The sequence below is a fragment of the Crotalus tigris genome, unplaced genomic scaffold, assembly GCF_016545835.1.
Source record: "Crotalus tigris isolate CLP2741 ecotype Arizona unplaced genomic scaffold, ASM1654583v1 scf7180000024361.1375286210:1436186, whole genome shotgun sequence".
NCBI classification, from domain to species: domain Eukaryota; kingdom Metazoa; phylum Chordata; class Lepidosauria; order Squamata; family Viperidae; genus Crotalus; species Crotalus tigris.
In genome coordinates, this window is record NW_024100529.1 from 822,640 (window position 1) to 838,018 (window position 15,379).

The window sequence follows — 15,379 nt, forward strand, 5'->3', positions numbered from 1 at the left end:
GCTGGCTGAGGAATTCTGGGAGTTGAAGTCCACCAGTCTTAAAGTTGTCAGGTTTGAAGATCCCTGAGCTAGAAATTGCACTGAGTCAAGATAATCACCTACCATCTTTTAAACCTGCCCTTAGCACAGTTGTCATTCTAAGCCAGGGGTAAGCAATCTTGGCTCTTTTATGACTCGTGGACTTCAACTCCCAGAATTCCTCAGCCAGCGTGGGGGAACTATGGCCCCTTCATGACTAGTGGACTTCAACTCCCAGAATTCCTCAGCCAGCATGGGGGAGCTATGGCTCCTTCATGACTCATGGACTTCAACTCCCAGAATTCCTCAGCCAGCATGGGGGAAACTATGGCTCTTTCATGACTTGCGGACTTCAACTCCCAGAATTCCTGAGCCAGCATGAGGGAAGTATGGCCCCTTCATGACTCGTGGACTTCAACTCCCAGAATTCCTCAGCCATCATGGCTCAGCATGGAAACCTCTCCCTTTCCCCTCAGCATGGCTGGCTCAGGAATTCTGGGAGTCATAAAAGTCATAAAAGAGCCAAGGTTGCCTAACCCTGTATCTAGGCAGAACACTTAAGACTCCCTGAGGCAGAATCAGAATCATGTCGTCCTCGACTTATGGACCATTCATTTAGTGACCCAAGTTACAACAGCACTAAAAAAAGTAAAAAAAGCAGGGCAGCATTAGTACTGCTTTATATAAAGCCTTACTAAGGCCACACCTGGCATACAGCATCCAGTTTTGGTCACCACACTACAAAAAAGATGTGGAGATTTTGGGGAAAGGGGCAGAGAAGAGCAACTAAGATGATCCAAGGCCTGGAGACTAAAACATATTGTGGGAATAGGTTGCAGGAATTGGGTATGGCCAGTGTGGAAAAAAGGACTGGGGCCGGGGGGGGGGGGACATGATAGCAGTCTTCCAGTATTTCAGGGGCTGCCACAAGTATTTCTCACCCTCGGCAACTTCAAAATGAGTGGACTTCAACTCCCAGAATTCTCCAGCCAAGCATGTTATCTCTGCCTCAGCTGCAAAGGCTGCTGGGAAAATATTCACATCTCCCACTTCAAGTGAGAGAGGACTGGGGGGGGGGGGAAATTGTCCAAAAGTGGAGGACTGGAAACATGTGATGCAACTCCAACGACTCTCTGACTAATTTTTTTTTTTTTTTATTTTGACTGATGAAGCTACTTGGATGAGTACCGAAACGTCTCAGATTAACAAACTTTGGTCCAGTTGCCATGATTTAACCTTTCTAAGATACTTTTGGCCTGGGTGATTGAGTTCTTCATTGACATATTGCAATACATTTTGGGGAGAAACCCCTGCAAGTTGGTTTGGCAAGAGTTGGTACTTTCCACTGACTGATTCTCTGCCTATTTATATATATATATAAAACACATATATATGTAACACAGCGGCTTAACATGCAGACAGCCCAGGTTTGAATCTCAGAAGGGTATGTCTGGTTGAAGAGAACTAAAAAGTTTGAAATAGCTATTCCATTCTCCCTTAATTCTTTGTTAGCAATCCAAATTTTATAATATATGAATGTATATATATATATATGTGTGTGTATATATATATATATATATGTGTGTGTGTGTGTGTGTGTGTGTATGTGTGTGTGTATATATATATATATATTTGACTGATACAGTTACTTCAAATGTCTCAGATTTAACAAACTTTGATCCCGTTTTTAGATATATGTGACGAAAGCTCCACCCCTTTTTAATATCCATCACAAAAGGGCGGAGCTTCTCTGGCTTAGCTGTTGCAGCCATCTTGACTTTTTTAACCACTTTCCCTGTGGATCCCCTGCCACAGGACCATACACAGAAAATACACTCTTTCCTAGAAAGTCTGCTGCACAAAGAGGGAAAACAAACCAAAAGGCATTCACACAAGCCAAGATTATTTTGAATAGACTTTTTCATCATCGTCCTCATCGTGGTCAATCATTATATTTGCATCCTTTTTTTCCATTAAAACCAGGAATCTTCAAACTTGGCCCTTTTATGACTTGTGGGCTTCGACACCCAGAATTCCTGAGCCAGCATGGGGGAACTGTGGCCCCTTCATGACTCGTGGACTTCAACTCCCAGAATTCCTCAGCCAGCATGGGGGAACTGTGGCCCCTTTATGACTCATGGACTTCAACTCCCAGAATTCCTCAGCCAGCATGGGGGAACTGTGGCCCCTTCATGACTCGTGGACTTCAACTCCCAGAATTCCTCAGCCAGGCGGGCTGAAGACCCCTGATTAAAACCGTGTTTCTCAACCTCAGCCACTTTAAGAGGCATGGACTTCAACTCCCAGAATTCCCCAGCCAGCACAGCTAGATGGGGAATTCTGGGACCTGCAGTCCACAAATGCTGCTTGGGGAATTCTGGGAGTTGAAGTTTTCTACTCATCTTAAAATTGCTGAGGTTGAAAAAACACTGCGCTAAAAACGCTCCACAATAAATAAAGCAGAACAGGTGTAAAAAAGAAAAAAGAAAAGACAAATTGGGAACAGCGACAGCCGCCAGATTAAATTTATTTCAGCAGCAAAGCAGCTTAGAGGCCGACACCTTCTCTGAATTAAAAGGCCTTTGTTTGGCCCTGGAGGAGCAAACCGGGGTCCATCTTTGCAATGTCTCTCTGTTAATGAAAGGGGTTTTTAAACTTTTTGACCTGCTAAGTGACTGTTTCTTGATGCGCTTAAATGAGGGCAGCCTGAATTGTCACCCCCCCCCCCTTTCAGGCCACATCTTGGCAAATGGACAAAGCTGCCGGGAACAGGATGTGTATGTGTGCCTGTGCGTGTTTGCCTGTTTGCAATTGCTTGCCGTTGCCACACATCAATGGAGCCGTTAAGAAATTCTTGCGGCTTCCAATCACCTTTTTTGAATGCGAGAAGATGCAGCGTGTATAACACTCAAGTTGTTTTTCAACCTCAGCAATTTTCAGAGGAGTAGAAAACTTCCACTCCCAGAATTCTCCAAGCAGCATTTGTGGACTGCAGGTCCCAGAATTCCCTGTCTAACTATGGCAGCTGGGGAATTCTGGGAGTTGAAGTCCATGCCTCTTAAAGTGGCTGAGGTTGAGAAACACGGTTTTAATCAGGGGGTCTTCAAACTTGGCCCTTTTATGGTTTGTGGACTTCATCTCCCAGGAAGCCCTGATTCTCCTATGAGGCGGGCAAACTTTCAGAAACTGGGGTGCCTTCCCCCCCCCCCAATTTTCTCTCTTACAGACTGGAAATGCCCATTTCTGTTTTTAAACCAGGCACTGTTTTTCCATTCTGATGAAACTCAGTTCAATCAAAGTTATCTCAAGTTCAATTAGTGAAGAATTCAGGATCAGAAATAGCAGCTAAGGCTAGGCCCTTCCGTTCTCTAGGCAGCTTGGCCTGAAGGCAGGACAAGAAGCAACGGATGGAAACTCATCAAGGAGAGAAGCAACCCGGAACTAAGGAGAAACTTCCAGATAGTGAGGACAAATGAATCAGTGGAACAACCTGCCTCCAGAGGTTGTGAATGCTGCAGCACTGGAAGTTTTAAACAAAAGATTGGACAACCATTTGTCTGAAATGGAGGAGGAGGGGGAGGACTGTGGGATCCTGGGTGCTCTCTGAGCTTGGTTGTTTTCCTACAGATGTTTCATGACTCAACTAGGTAACATCATCAGGGCTAGAAGGGAGTGGGGGTTGCAGGGAGGAAGGAGGAGGAGGAGGGGGGGGTATGAGGAGGAGGAGGACGACGACGAGGACGACGACAACTATGGGGTCCTTGGTGCTCTCTGAGCTTGATTGTTTTCTTGCAAACGTTTCATGACCCAACTAGGGAACAACATCAGTGCAAGAGGGAGGAGGAGGAGGAGGAGGAGGAGGAGGAGGAGGAGGAGGACGACGACGACTGTGGGGTCCTTGGTTCTCTCTGAGCTTGGTTGTTTTTCTACAGACGTTTCATGACCCAACTAGGGAATATCATCAGTGCTGGAAGAGAACAAGAGGAGGAGGAGGAGGAGGAGCACTATGGGGTCTTTGGTGCTCTCTGAGCTTCGGTGGGTCTCTTTGCAGACATTTCATGACCCAGTTAGGTAACTTCGTCCGTGCACTGGTAATGAAACATCTGCAAGAAAACCATCCTGTTCAGGGGATCTAAACTTTTGTTACAAACACAAAAGTGTCACTTCCCTTTGGGGTCAGAGACTTCCAATCACACCCATTCCTTCCACACAAGGGTGTGGGAAGAAGGGGATGCCCAATGCGTTCCTTGCAAAGGAACAATATGCAGCCCTTTAACAGAGCTGGAAGGGTCCTTGGAGGTCATCTAGTCCAACCTCCTGCTCAGGCAGGAAACCCTATACCATTTCAGACAAATGGCTGGCCAGTCTCTTCTTAAAAACCTCCAGTGTTGGAGCGTTCACCGCTTCTGGAGGCAGGTTGTTCCACTGGTTAATAGTTCTCACTGTCAGGAAGTTTCTCCTTAGTTCTAAGTTGTTTCTCTCCTTGATGAGTTTCCATCCTTTGCTTCTTGTCCTGCCTTCAGGTGCTTTGGAGAATAGCTTGACTCCCTCTTCTTTGTGGCAGCCCCTGAGATACTGGAAGGCTGCTATCATGTCACCCCTGGTCCTTCTCTTCATTAAACTGGACATACCTGATTCCAGCAACCGTTCCTTATATGTTTTAGCCTCCAGTCCCCTAATCATCTTTATTGCTCTTCTCTGCACTCTTTCTAGAGTCTCAACCTCTTTTTTACATCGTGGTGACCAAAACTGGATGCTGGATTCCAAGTGTGGCCTTACCAAGGCCTTGTAAAGTGGTATTAACACGTCACGTGATCTTGATGCTATCCCTCTGTTAACCCCTCTCTTACTTGTTGCTGTCCCGGTACTGATAGCTGTAGCAGCCTTGGGGCATCCCGGTCTCCTTGTCCAAAGTAAATGAGAGTTTCATCTGCAGGAGAAAGAGAAGGGAAGGAAGGAAAAAGAGAGGGGGGGGGGAGAAAGAAAAGAAAAACCACATTTAGGCAATATTCTCCAGGACAGCAGCAGCAGCACCTACCGGGAAAAGCTGATGGGAGCAACCAGCCTCCCCCCCCCCCCAAAATGACACGCAACCATCAAAGGCTGGAATATCAACCCCCTTTCCAAACCTCAAGAAGGAATCACATGGCCTGTAAGGGAAAATGCTAGTTTTTTCCACTCTTTTTTGTTAAGAGAAAGTGTTTGTGGTTCTTCTCAAATGGCACAGGTCAGGACCGTTTCCCCCTACAGACACACACACACACACACACACACACACACACACACAGAAAGAGACACACACACACACACACACACACACACACACAAATACACACAGAGAGAGACACAAACTCACCACCCACATATCCACCTTGCCCTAGATGAATGAACTGGGCTCTCCCTGCCTTACAATTGCTGATGGAAAGCAACATTCATCCCTGAAGATCTAGCAAAGAAGGCTAGTAAAGGCTTAGTAGAGATAAAAACATATGAGGAACGGTTGCAGGAACTGGATATATCACAGGCTTCTTTCATTTTCTGATTGTTAGAAATTGTCTAGTTTTATGAGGGGGGGGGGAAGACCCAGTGAATTGGAGATGGATAGGCTAGAGAAAAGAAGGACGAGGGGTGACGTGATAGCAGTGTTGCAGTATCTCAGGGGCTGCCCCAAAGAAGAGGGAGTCAAGCTCTTCTCCAAAGCGCCTGAAGGCAGGACAAGAAGCAACGGATGGAAATTCATCAAGGAGAGAAGCAACCTAGAACTAAGGAGAAACTTCCTGACAATTAGAACAATTAATTGGTGGAACAGCCTGCCTCCAGAAGCAGTGAATGCTCCAACACTGGAAGTTTTTAAGAAGAGACTGGACAGCCATTTGTCTGAAATGATATAGGGCCGTGGTAGGCAACCGTGGCTCTTTTATGACTCATGGACTTCAACTCCCAGAATTCCTGAGCTAGCCATGCTGGCTCAGGAATTCTGGGAGCTGAAGTCCACGAGTCATAAAAGAGCCAAGGTTGCCTACCCCTGGTATAGGGTCTCCTGCTTGAGCAAGGGGTTGGACTAGAAGACCTCCAAGGTCCCTCCCAATCCATTATTCTATTCCCTGTGTTCTAACTGGGTATGTCTGGTCTAACAATAAGGACTAGGGCAGACATGATAGCAGTTTCCCAATATATCTGAGGGGCTGCCACAGAGAAGAGGGGGGTCAACCTATTCTCCAAAGCCCCTGAAGGCAGGACAAGAAGCAACAGATGGAAAGTAATGAAAGAGAGAAACAACCTGGAACTGAGGAGAAATTTCCTAATAGTGAGAACAATTAATCCTGCTCAGGCAGGAAACCCTATACCCATTTCAGACAAATGGTTGTCCAATCTCTTCTTAAAAAACCTCCAGTGATGGAGCACCCACAACTTCTGGTGGCAGGTCGTCCCACAGATTAACTGTTCTCACTGCCAGGAAATTCCTCCTTAGTTCCAGGTTGCTTCTCTCCTTGGTTAGTTTCCATCCGTTGCTTCTTGTCCTGCCTTCAGGCGCTTTGGAGAAGAGGTGCCCCCCCCTTCTTTGGGGCAGCCCCTCCAATATTGGAATGTCACCCCTGGTCCTGTCCTGTCCCAAACTACATGAGTACTTACTCAACTGCTTTACAACAGATCCTTCTTTTCACTAGACCAGAGAGAATTCACCCAATGGCTGCAGGGAATTCGTCCCAACAATGAAACAGGGAAAATGGAGAAGACACATGGGAATTTTTTTTGGGGGGTGGGAAGGAGGGAGGGCAGCCGAGAGGAAGCCCAGATAAAACAGCTCCGGGCAAGAAATCTTTTTTCCATGCTGAATAAAATCCTTCCCCCCACCCGCCCGGTGAGCAGGGATCAGCCTGGACAATTCCAGACCGCACATCTGCATAAAGAGCGGTGATGATGCACTCTTCCCCACTGTCGTGTCAAAAGGGGAAGTGTGTACATTGGCAGCCTGGTGTGTCAAATGATGCTTTGCTGCATTCCAGACTCCTTGCCCAGCTGGGGAACATGCTCAACAATGGGATGCCAGGATGTTCAGCTGCAATCAGGGATGGTAGGCACCAGGCAGAGGGTTTGCGGGAGGGAGAAAGCAAGGCAGGGAAGGGGATGGCACAAGGTTGGGAATGCTGCTCTAAAGAGGGGAGGACTCCAATGATACGGAAGCTGTGAATAAGAGAATGGGGAGGCGCCTTGGAGGTCATCTAGTCCAGTGATTCTTAACCTGGGCGATATCACCCCCCAGGGGGCGATTTCATTTTTCAGGGGGGCAATGGAATAAAAAGGGGCGACGGGGGGCGAAGGATCAAAAAGAGGGCGATATGGGGGCGATGGAGCGAGAGGTTTTGGGGACACTTTTGATACTTTTCATACAGTGAATTGCTGCATATCTGTTGTACAAAAACATCAGATCACTCGCGATTAGTGGATTGAATTGTGTTTTCAAATGTTCCTCCATCTAGCTTCAGCACAGAACGCCGTACATATGTGAATATGCATTGCTTATCTTCCTGCACGTTGCGCAGCAGCCTCTACCCTTTTTATATTTCTTTTTGCGTCTTAAATTTCACTTGTAATTCAATCATTAAATGTTTACTGTTTTTCTTTTCGGGCATTTCACTTTCTTACAATTGAATTTTGTTTTCAGTGGTCATTACATTTAAGTGTCTTGAATAAATAAGATAATAATAAAATATACATGTATCACAAAGTTTGGGAATAAAGTGATGGGTGGCATCAAAATTTTTCACAGTTGAGATATGGGGAAAAGACTGGAAATAAATTATTTGCATCGATATGTCCTTATGACAATTTTAAAGAAAACAAAAAAAAGTGTTCGCATAAATTGAAGAATTATTTCCTATGTTGTGATTGAGAGGTTATGTTGAGGGAGGGGGCGATGACAACTTCCTCATTGGCTCAAGGGGGCGATTCATTCAAAAAGGTTAAGAACCACTGATCTAGTCCAACCCCCTACTCAAGCAGGAAACCCTACACCATTTCAGACACATGGCTTTCCAGTCTCTTCTTAAAAACCTCCAGTGTGGGAACATCCACAACTTCTGGAGGCAGGTTGTTCCACTGATCAATTGTCCTCACTGTTAGGAAGTTTCTCCTTAGTTCCAGGTTTCTCTCCTTGATGAGTTTCCATCCGTTGCTTCTTGTCCTGCCTTCAGGAGCTTTGGAGAAGAGCTTGACTCCCTCTTCTTTGGGGCAGCCCCTGAGATACAGGAACTCTGCTATCATGTCCCCCCTCGTCCTTCTCTTCATTAAACTGGACATACCCAATTCTAGCAACTGTTCCTTATATGTGTTAGCCTCCAGTCCCCTGATCATCTTTGTTGCTCTTCTCTGTACTCTTTTTTAATTGTTCTCACTGTCGGGAAATTCCTCCTTAGTTCTAGGTTGCTTCTCTCCTTGATCAGTTTCCATCCGTTGCTTCTTGTCCTGCCTTCAGGCGCTTTGGAGAAGAGGTGGACCCCCTTCTTCTTTGGGGCAGCCCCTCCAATATAGGAAGACTGCTCTCATGTCACCCCTAGTCCTTAACAGAATAACAGAGTTGGAAGGGACCTTGAAGGTCTTCTAGTCCAACCCCCTGCTCAGGCAGGAGACCCTATACCATTTCAGACAAAGGGCTGTCCAGTCTCTTCTTAAAAACTTCCAGTGTTGGAGCATTCACTGCTTCTGGAGGCAGGTTGTTCCACTGGTTAATTGTTCTAACTGTCAGGAAGTTTCTCCTTAGTTCTAGGTTGCTTCTCTCCTTGATGAGTTTCCATCCGTTGCTTCTTGTCCTGCCTTCAGACGCTTTGGAGAACAGCTTGACTCCCTCTTCTTTGGGGCAGCCCCTGAGATATTGGAACACAGCTATCATGTCCCCCCTAGTTCTTGTTTTCAGCAGACTAGACATCCCTAATTCCTGTAACTGAACTGGGATGAGAAACGGGACATCTTCAAGGAAAAACAAGAAAGTCCCGTTGCCTCTTGAAAAAAGCATGACCTGGATGACGGAGACTCTTCATGGAGATTCTTCATGTGTTCTTCCTATGCTTTAGCCTCCAGCCCCCCCAATCCTCTCCATTGCTCTTCTCCGCCCTCTTTTCTGGAGTCATTTTCACACAGTGGGGCCCAAAACTGGATGCAGTAATCCACGCATGGCCTTACCCAGGCCTTATAAAGCGGTAATGCCTCAGGAAGAGCACGCTTGGAATACGGCATCCACTTTCGGTGAGAAACTTGAGAAAAAGCTGAGTTGCATTGTCTGCCTGGGAGAAGACGAAAGGGGGGGGGGTGTTAATTGAGTCTGTAGGGTGTTAATGAAACCGGGGTCCCGTGAAGTCCACCTGCCGGGAGCCCGAGGTGGATGGGGAGGCAGCTGACCTTTTACGGACAAAGGACCATGACAGAGAGAGAGAGAGAGAAAAAAAAAAGAGAGGGAGAGGAAAAAAGAGAGAGAGAGAGAGAGAGGCTGGCATTCTTTGCAAACAGATTCTTCCTTCTGAGGCCAGGAGAAAAATGCAAGAGTGAAATTAACCGGCTATTAAAGAGCAACAGCTTGATTAAGCGGCTTTGCCATCGGCTGGCATTTGAGGCAGCCCCCCCCCCCACCGTGGCGCCTCATTAGATGCTGTGCCAATTCTTGAGCAACTCGGCAGGACATCGCTTCGGAAAGCGAGACAATGGGGAGCTCGAAGCAAAAGGCAAGGGACAGATCGAAATGGGATTCAGCCTGGGATGTACGTTAACAACAACAACAACAACAACAACAACAACACACACACACACACAGAGAGAGAGAGAGAGACATGCAAACCCTGGGATCACTAACAGGGTGCTCGTCAGGTTTCGGCCAGAGAGAAAATGCTAAAATTTCCACAATGTAAATAATAAGTAAATAAATAACAGAGAGACCGTTTGGTCTAGTGCAGGGGTAGGCAACCATGGCTCTTTTATGACTCCCAGAATTCCTGAGCCAAGATGGCTCAGCTTGGAAACCTCTCCCTTTCCCCTCAGCATGACTGGCTCAGGAATTCTGGGAGTTGAAGTCCACAAGTCATGAGGGGGCCATAGTTCCCCCTTGCTGCCTGAGGAATTCTGGGAGTTGAAGTCCACAAGTCATGAGGGGGCCATAGTTCCCCCATGCTGCCTGAGGAATTCTGGGAGTTGAAGTCCACGAGTCATGAAGGGGCCATAGTTCCCCCATGCTGGCTCAGGAATTCTGGGAGTTGAAGTCCACGAGTCAAAAGAGCCAAGGTTGCCTAGCCTGGGTCTAGTGGTTAAGATATACGTGGCTCGGAAGTGGTCGACGGTGAGTTCTAGTCCCGCTTTAGCTAGGAAAGCTGGCTGAGTGAATTTGGGCCAATCACCAGAAGACGGAAGTTCTAGTCCTGTCTTAGGCGTGAAAGCCAGCTGGGTGATTTTGGGCCAATCACTAGGAAACAATGAATTCTAGTCCCACCTTTGGTATAGAAGCGGACTGCATGACTTTGGGCCAAACACCAGGAGATCGTGAGTTCTAGCCTTGCCTTAGGCGTAAAAGCCTGCTGGGTGACTTTGGGCCAATCACCAGGAGATGGTGAGTTCTAGTCCCACCTTAGGTACGAAATCCAGCTGGGTGACTTTGGGCCAGTCACCAGGACGCTGTGAATTCTAGTCCTGCTTTAGGCAGGAAATCCAAGGCCACCTTAGTGCCAGGAGGTTTTTAAGAGGAGATTGGACAACCATTTGTCTGAAATGGTATAGGCAGTGGTGGGATTCAGATAGGTGAACAACCAGTTCTCTGTGTGGATGCCACTTCCGGAAGTCCATTCTGGGCCTGGGCAATCAAAAATTAGCTACTGGTTCTGCCGAAGTGGTACGAACTGGCTGAATCCCACCACTGGGGATAGGGTCTCCTGCCTGAGCAGGGGGCTGGACTAGAAGACCTCCAAGGTCCCTTCCAGCTCCTGTTCTATTCTATTCTATTCTATTCTATTCTATTCTATTCTATTCTATTCTATTCCAAGATTCTATTCTATTCTATTCTATTCTATTCTATTCTATTCTATTCTATTCTATTCTATTCTATTCCATTCCAAGATTCTATTCTATTCTATTCTATTCTATTCTATTCTATTCTATTCTATTCTATTCCATTCCATTCCATTCCCTTCCATTCCATTCCATTTCATATTTTCTCTATTCTGTTCTGTTCCGTTCCATTCCGTTCCATTCTATATTCTATTCTATTCTATTCCATTCCATTCCATTCTATTCTATTCCAAGATTCTATTCTATTCTATTCTATTCTATTCTATTCTATTCTATTCTATTCTATTCTATTCTATTCTATTCTATTCCATTCCATTCCATTCCAAGATTCTATTCTATTCTATTCCATTCCAAGATTCTATTCTATTCTATTCTATTCTATTCTATTCTATTCTATTCTATTCTATTCTATTCTATTCTATTCTATTCCATTCCATTCCATTCCATTCCATTCCATTCTAATCCAGCCCACCCTTAAAATAATTTTTCAACAGGAGGTATTGTGCCGATTCCTAAGCGTTATTCCAAAGGTCGTTGGCTTTTGTCTGAAAATGTTTCGCTAATGGAATGGTATGGAATGGAATGGTATGGAATGGAATAGAATAGAATAGAATAGAATAGAATAGAATAGAATAGAATAGAATAGAATAGAATAGAATAGAATAGAATAGAATAGAAAATATGGAATGGAATAGAATGGAATAGAATAGAATAGAATAGAATAGAATAGAATAGAATAGAATAGAATAGAATAGAATAGAATAGAATAGAATAGAAAATATGGAATGGAATGGAATGGAATGGAATAGAATAAGGAATAGAATGGAATAGAACTCGATTCCTATGCGGCGGGCCAGCACGCACATACATGCACACACTTGCAGTTGAGCTGCGTGTGGAACGGCGTGCATGCCGGCCCGCTGCTTGTGTGAGTTCAGCTGTGCACGCCGGCCTGGCACTCGTGTGGCCCAATTTCGTCCCCCCCCCCCCCCCGCTTAGCTGCAAAGATTGGGGACCCCTGCTCTACAGCAGCCTTTCTCAACTAGGGTTTCACAGAAGCCCAGGGTTCTGCAAGAGATCATATCTGTAAAAAAATAAAATAAAAACAAAAATAAACATCGCTTTTTGAACTCGGCACGCCACGCAGCGCGAGAATTCGCAGCAGTGGGAATTTTTATTCACTGTGACCCAGCTCCAGCCTGCACAAACGTCGTGAAAAATGAACGGTGCGGGGTAAAAACAAATTGTATTATGAAACTGGTTTGTTGGCTTTTTTTGTGGGGTTTTTTTTTTGCAATTTTTATGCACAGGCTCAGCGACAGCTGACAATTATTTTAAGGCTTCTTCCAGCGTAAAAAGTCAAGAAAGTTGACTTTCAGCGTGTGCCAAGCACTTGACTTTACAAATTTAGCCTGCTGTTTTCATTTGTGTTTTTCATTATTTTTTTTAGCTGCGTGGTAAGGTGTTGGAGATGGACAACCCTACTAGTTAAATAAACAAACAAAAAAAAACCCCAACAATTCATGAGCCATAGCAATCTCTGAAGTAGCCAGCTGTGGTTCACGAAAGTTTAAGCTTTCTAATAGTATGTGTTAGTTGGTTTTTGGCTCCCACAGACTACCACAAGGGGCACGATGGTTCAGTGGTTAAAGACACGGAGTTTGTTTGCTACAAAGCTGACAGCTCGGGTTTGAGATCCAAGAGCTACGCAATGGGGTGAGCTCCTGTTCCTTGCTCCAGCTCCTGTCCACCTAGCCCAGGGAGTCTTCAAACCCGGCCCTTTGATGACTTGTGGACTTCAACTCCCAGAATTCCTCAGCCAGCCTCCATTTTGTTTGTTAGATTTAAGACAGGGGTCTTCAAACTTGGCCCTTTGATGACTTGTGGACCTCAACTCCCAGAATTCCTCAGCCAGCCTCCATTTTGTTTGTTAGATTTAAGACAGGGGTCTTCAAACTTGGTCCTTTGATGACTTGTGGACTTCAGCTCCCAGAATTCCTCAGCCAGCCTCCATTTTGTTTGTTAGATTTAAGACAGGGGTCTTCAGACTTGGCTCTTTGATGACTTGTGGACTTCAGCCCCCAGAATTCCTCAGCCAGCCTCCATTTTGTTTGTTAGATTTAAGACAGGGGTCTTCAAACTTGGCCCTTTGATGACTTGTGGACTTCAACTCCCAGATTACAGTGAGTTCTAATCCCGCCTTAGGCAGAAATGCCAAGTGGGTGACTTTGGGCCAATCACCAGGAGACGGTGAGTTCTAGTCCTGCCTTGGAAAGGAAAGCCGGCTGGGTGATTTTGGGCCACTCACCAGGAGACGGTGAGTTCTAGTCCGGAGTTCTTAGACAAGAAAGCCAGCTGGGCCAATCACCAAGAGACGCTGAGTTCTAGTCCCGCCTTAGGCACGAAAACCAGCTGGGTGACTTTGGGCCAGTCCCCCTCCCTCAGCCCAACCCACCTCACAGGGTGGTCGTTCCGAGGAACAAGAGGAGGAGGAAGGCGCAGCTATATCTACGTTCACCCCCTTGAGTGACTTATAAAAAGAATAAAAGCCAGGATCAATCGAATAAGTCAACGCAGGCATCTATAGCAAGCCAGCCAACAATCACAGGGCAAACGCTTCCTCGGTGGGTCCAGGCTGGCCTGGCGCCCGAGCAGAAGACAAGCAAGGATCTTCGGAGTTTGGGAACCCGCAGCCCGAACGTGGAGATCCAGGCCCGGGGTCTGCTCCCTGACAAGGCATCTCTGGATGTCAAGTTTGCCTCCGTGCTGTTGCTGACTCCTTCGCTTTTTAAATTAAAACCATCCCTCTCCGGCCCTGTTTTCCATCTGACCCTTTCAGTCAAAAGCCCGCTTCCCAAAAGCCCAGGCGTGCTCTGTCACGGTAACCTTGGCGCGGGGCAGCCTGGAGGAACGTTTTCCACCTTTTGACAGAAATATAAGCCTCTCTTTCCTAAAAGCCTTCCAACTCCGAGCATCCCCGAGAACTCAGGGACATAGGTTTTGCATTTGTGCGTGTGTGTTTGTGTGTGTACACCCACCCCACACACAAACACAGTGCACGCTGGCACAAAAGGGAGCTGGGTGCAAAGTGGGTGCAGCCCAATCAATCCCATCAAAGCTTGGCACGGGCTTCCCCTTCCAAAGTCCTTAGCGTCTTGGCTGGAGCGCGTTTTCCAAGGCAGGTTTCCCACTTTTTGTGGCCTGGGGGGGGGGGAGGAGAGGAGGGGGTGGGTGAGCCGCAAGCTAAAAATACGGGACGGTACCGGGGAAGGGGGGAGCATGGTGGGGGGGGGGCTTGTTGTGAGCCAGCAGGGTTTCTCTCCAAGTGGCTTTGATGCTCTGACATCTTTTTTCGGTTTAATTTAGTTTTGGTTACGTTCGGTTCCCCAAAAATTGGCCGGAGGAAGACCGTGGAGGGGAGTGTGCGTGTGTGTGTGTGTGTGCGTGCGTGTGTGTGTGTGTGTGTGTGTGTGTGTGTGTGTGCAAAGAAATTAATTTCAGATTGACTTTGTCCAAATCGACACGCTCTGGATGCGTGGGAGGGAGATGGGCTTTGGCTAGCTCTGTGTTGGCCGGGGACGATTGGAACTCCAGTCCAACGTTTGGAAGAAAAGGCCGATGGAGGATGGGGGGGGGAAGAGGTTTGGCTCCGAATAGACTTCGGATCATCAAATCCTGACTTTTTTTTTCTATGGGGTGAACTTGGGGGTTTCCCCTCGGGGCAAAGATTTGATTCCTTTTCTAACCTCCTCTTTGATTTAATCAGAACAGCCGTTTCAGCGGCAGCCGTCACGGTTCAGCGGTGGGATCCGCAGGGCGTTTTGTGCCAATTTTTTTTTCTCTCCCTCTTCTCTCTCTCTCTCTCTCTCTCTCTCTCTCTCTCTCTCTCTCTCTCTCTCTCTCTCTCTCTTTTCTTTTCTTCAAAATAATTGTGCTTGTCAAGGCCCTTGCGAGTCAAGGAACTTTGACGTCACCTGCCCCATCTCCACCACTACAAAGGAGTGGGAGGGGAGGAATCCAGATGGAAAACCGGCAGCAGCCACACACGCTGAGCGTCAGCCAGAGGAGAGATTATTTATTAGGTCATCTAGGCAAAGCAGAAGCTCGTCTCTTGGGGGTTCGAGTTCCAGGCTGGCACCGGGCCTTCCTGGAGCTTTTCCGATGGTTGCTGGTTAATTCCTTGGGCGGCCTCTGGTCCCACTTAGTTCTCCTCTGGAGTTCTCCTTTTGCTTAAAATAGGATAGGATAGGATAGGATCTGGAAGGGACCTTGGAGGTCTTCTAGTCCAGCCCCCCCCCGCTCAAGCAGGAGGACC

General features: G+C 46.8%; 1 protein-coding gene across 1 annotated transcript in view; it reads right to left on the reverse strand.

The window, feature by feature from the left end:
• DIS3L2 (DIS3 like 3'-5' exoribonuclease 2) overlaps positions 1 to 15,379 on the reverse strand; it is a 202,655-nt gene that overhangs the window by 36,081 nt on the left and 151,195 nt on the right. The window contains exon 15 of the mRNA XM_039327402.1: positions 4,869 to 4,948. Within this exon, the coding sequence (XP_039183336.1) occupies positions 4,869 to 4,948 (80 nt within the window). The remainder of the gene's footprint in view (positions 1 to 4,868; positions 4,949 to 15,379) is intronic.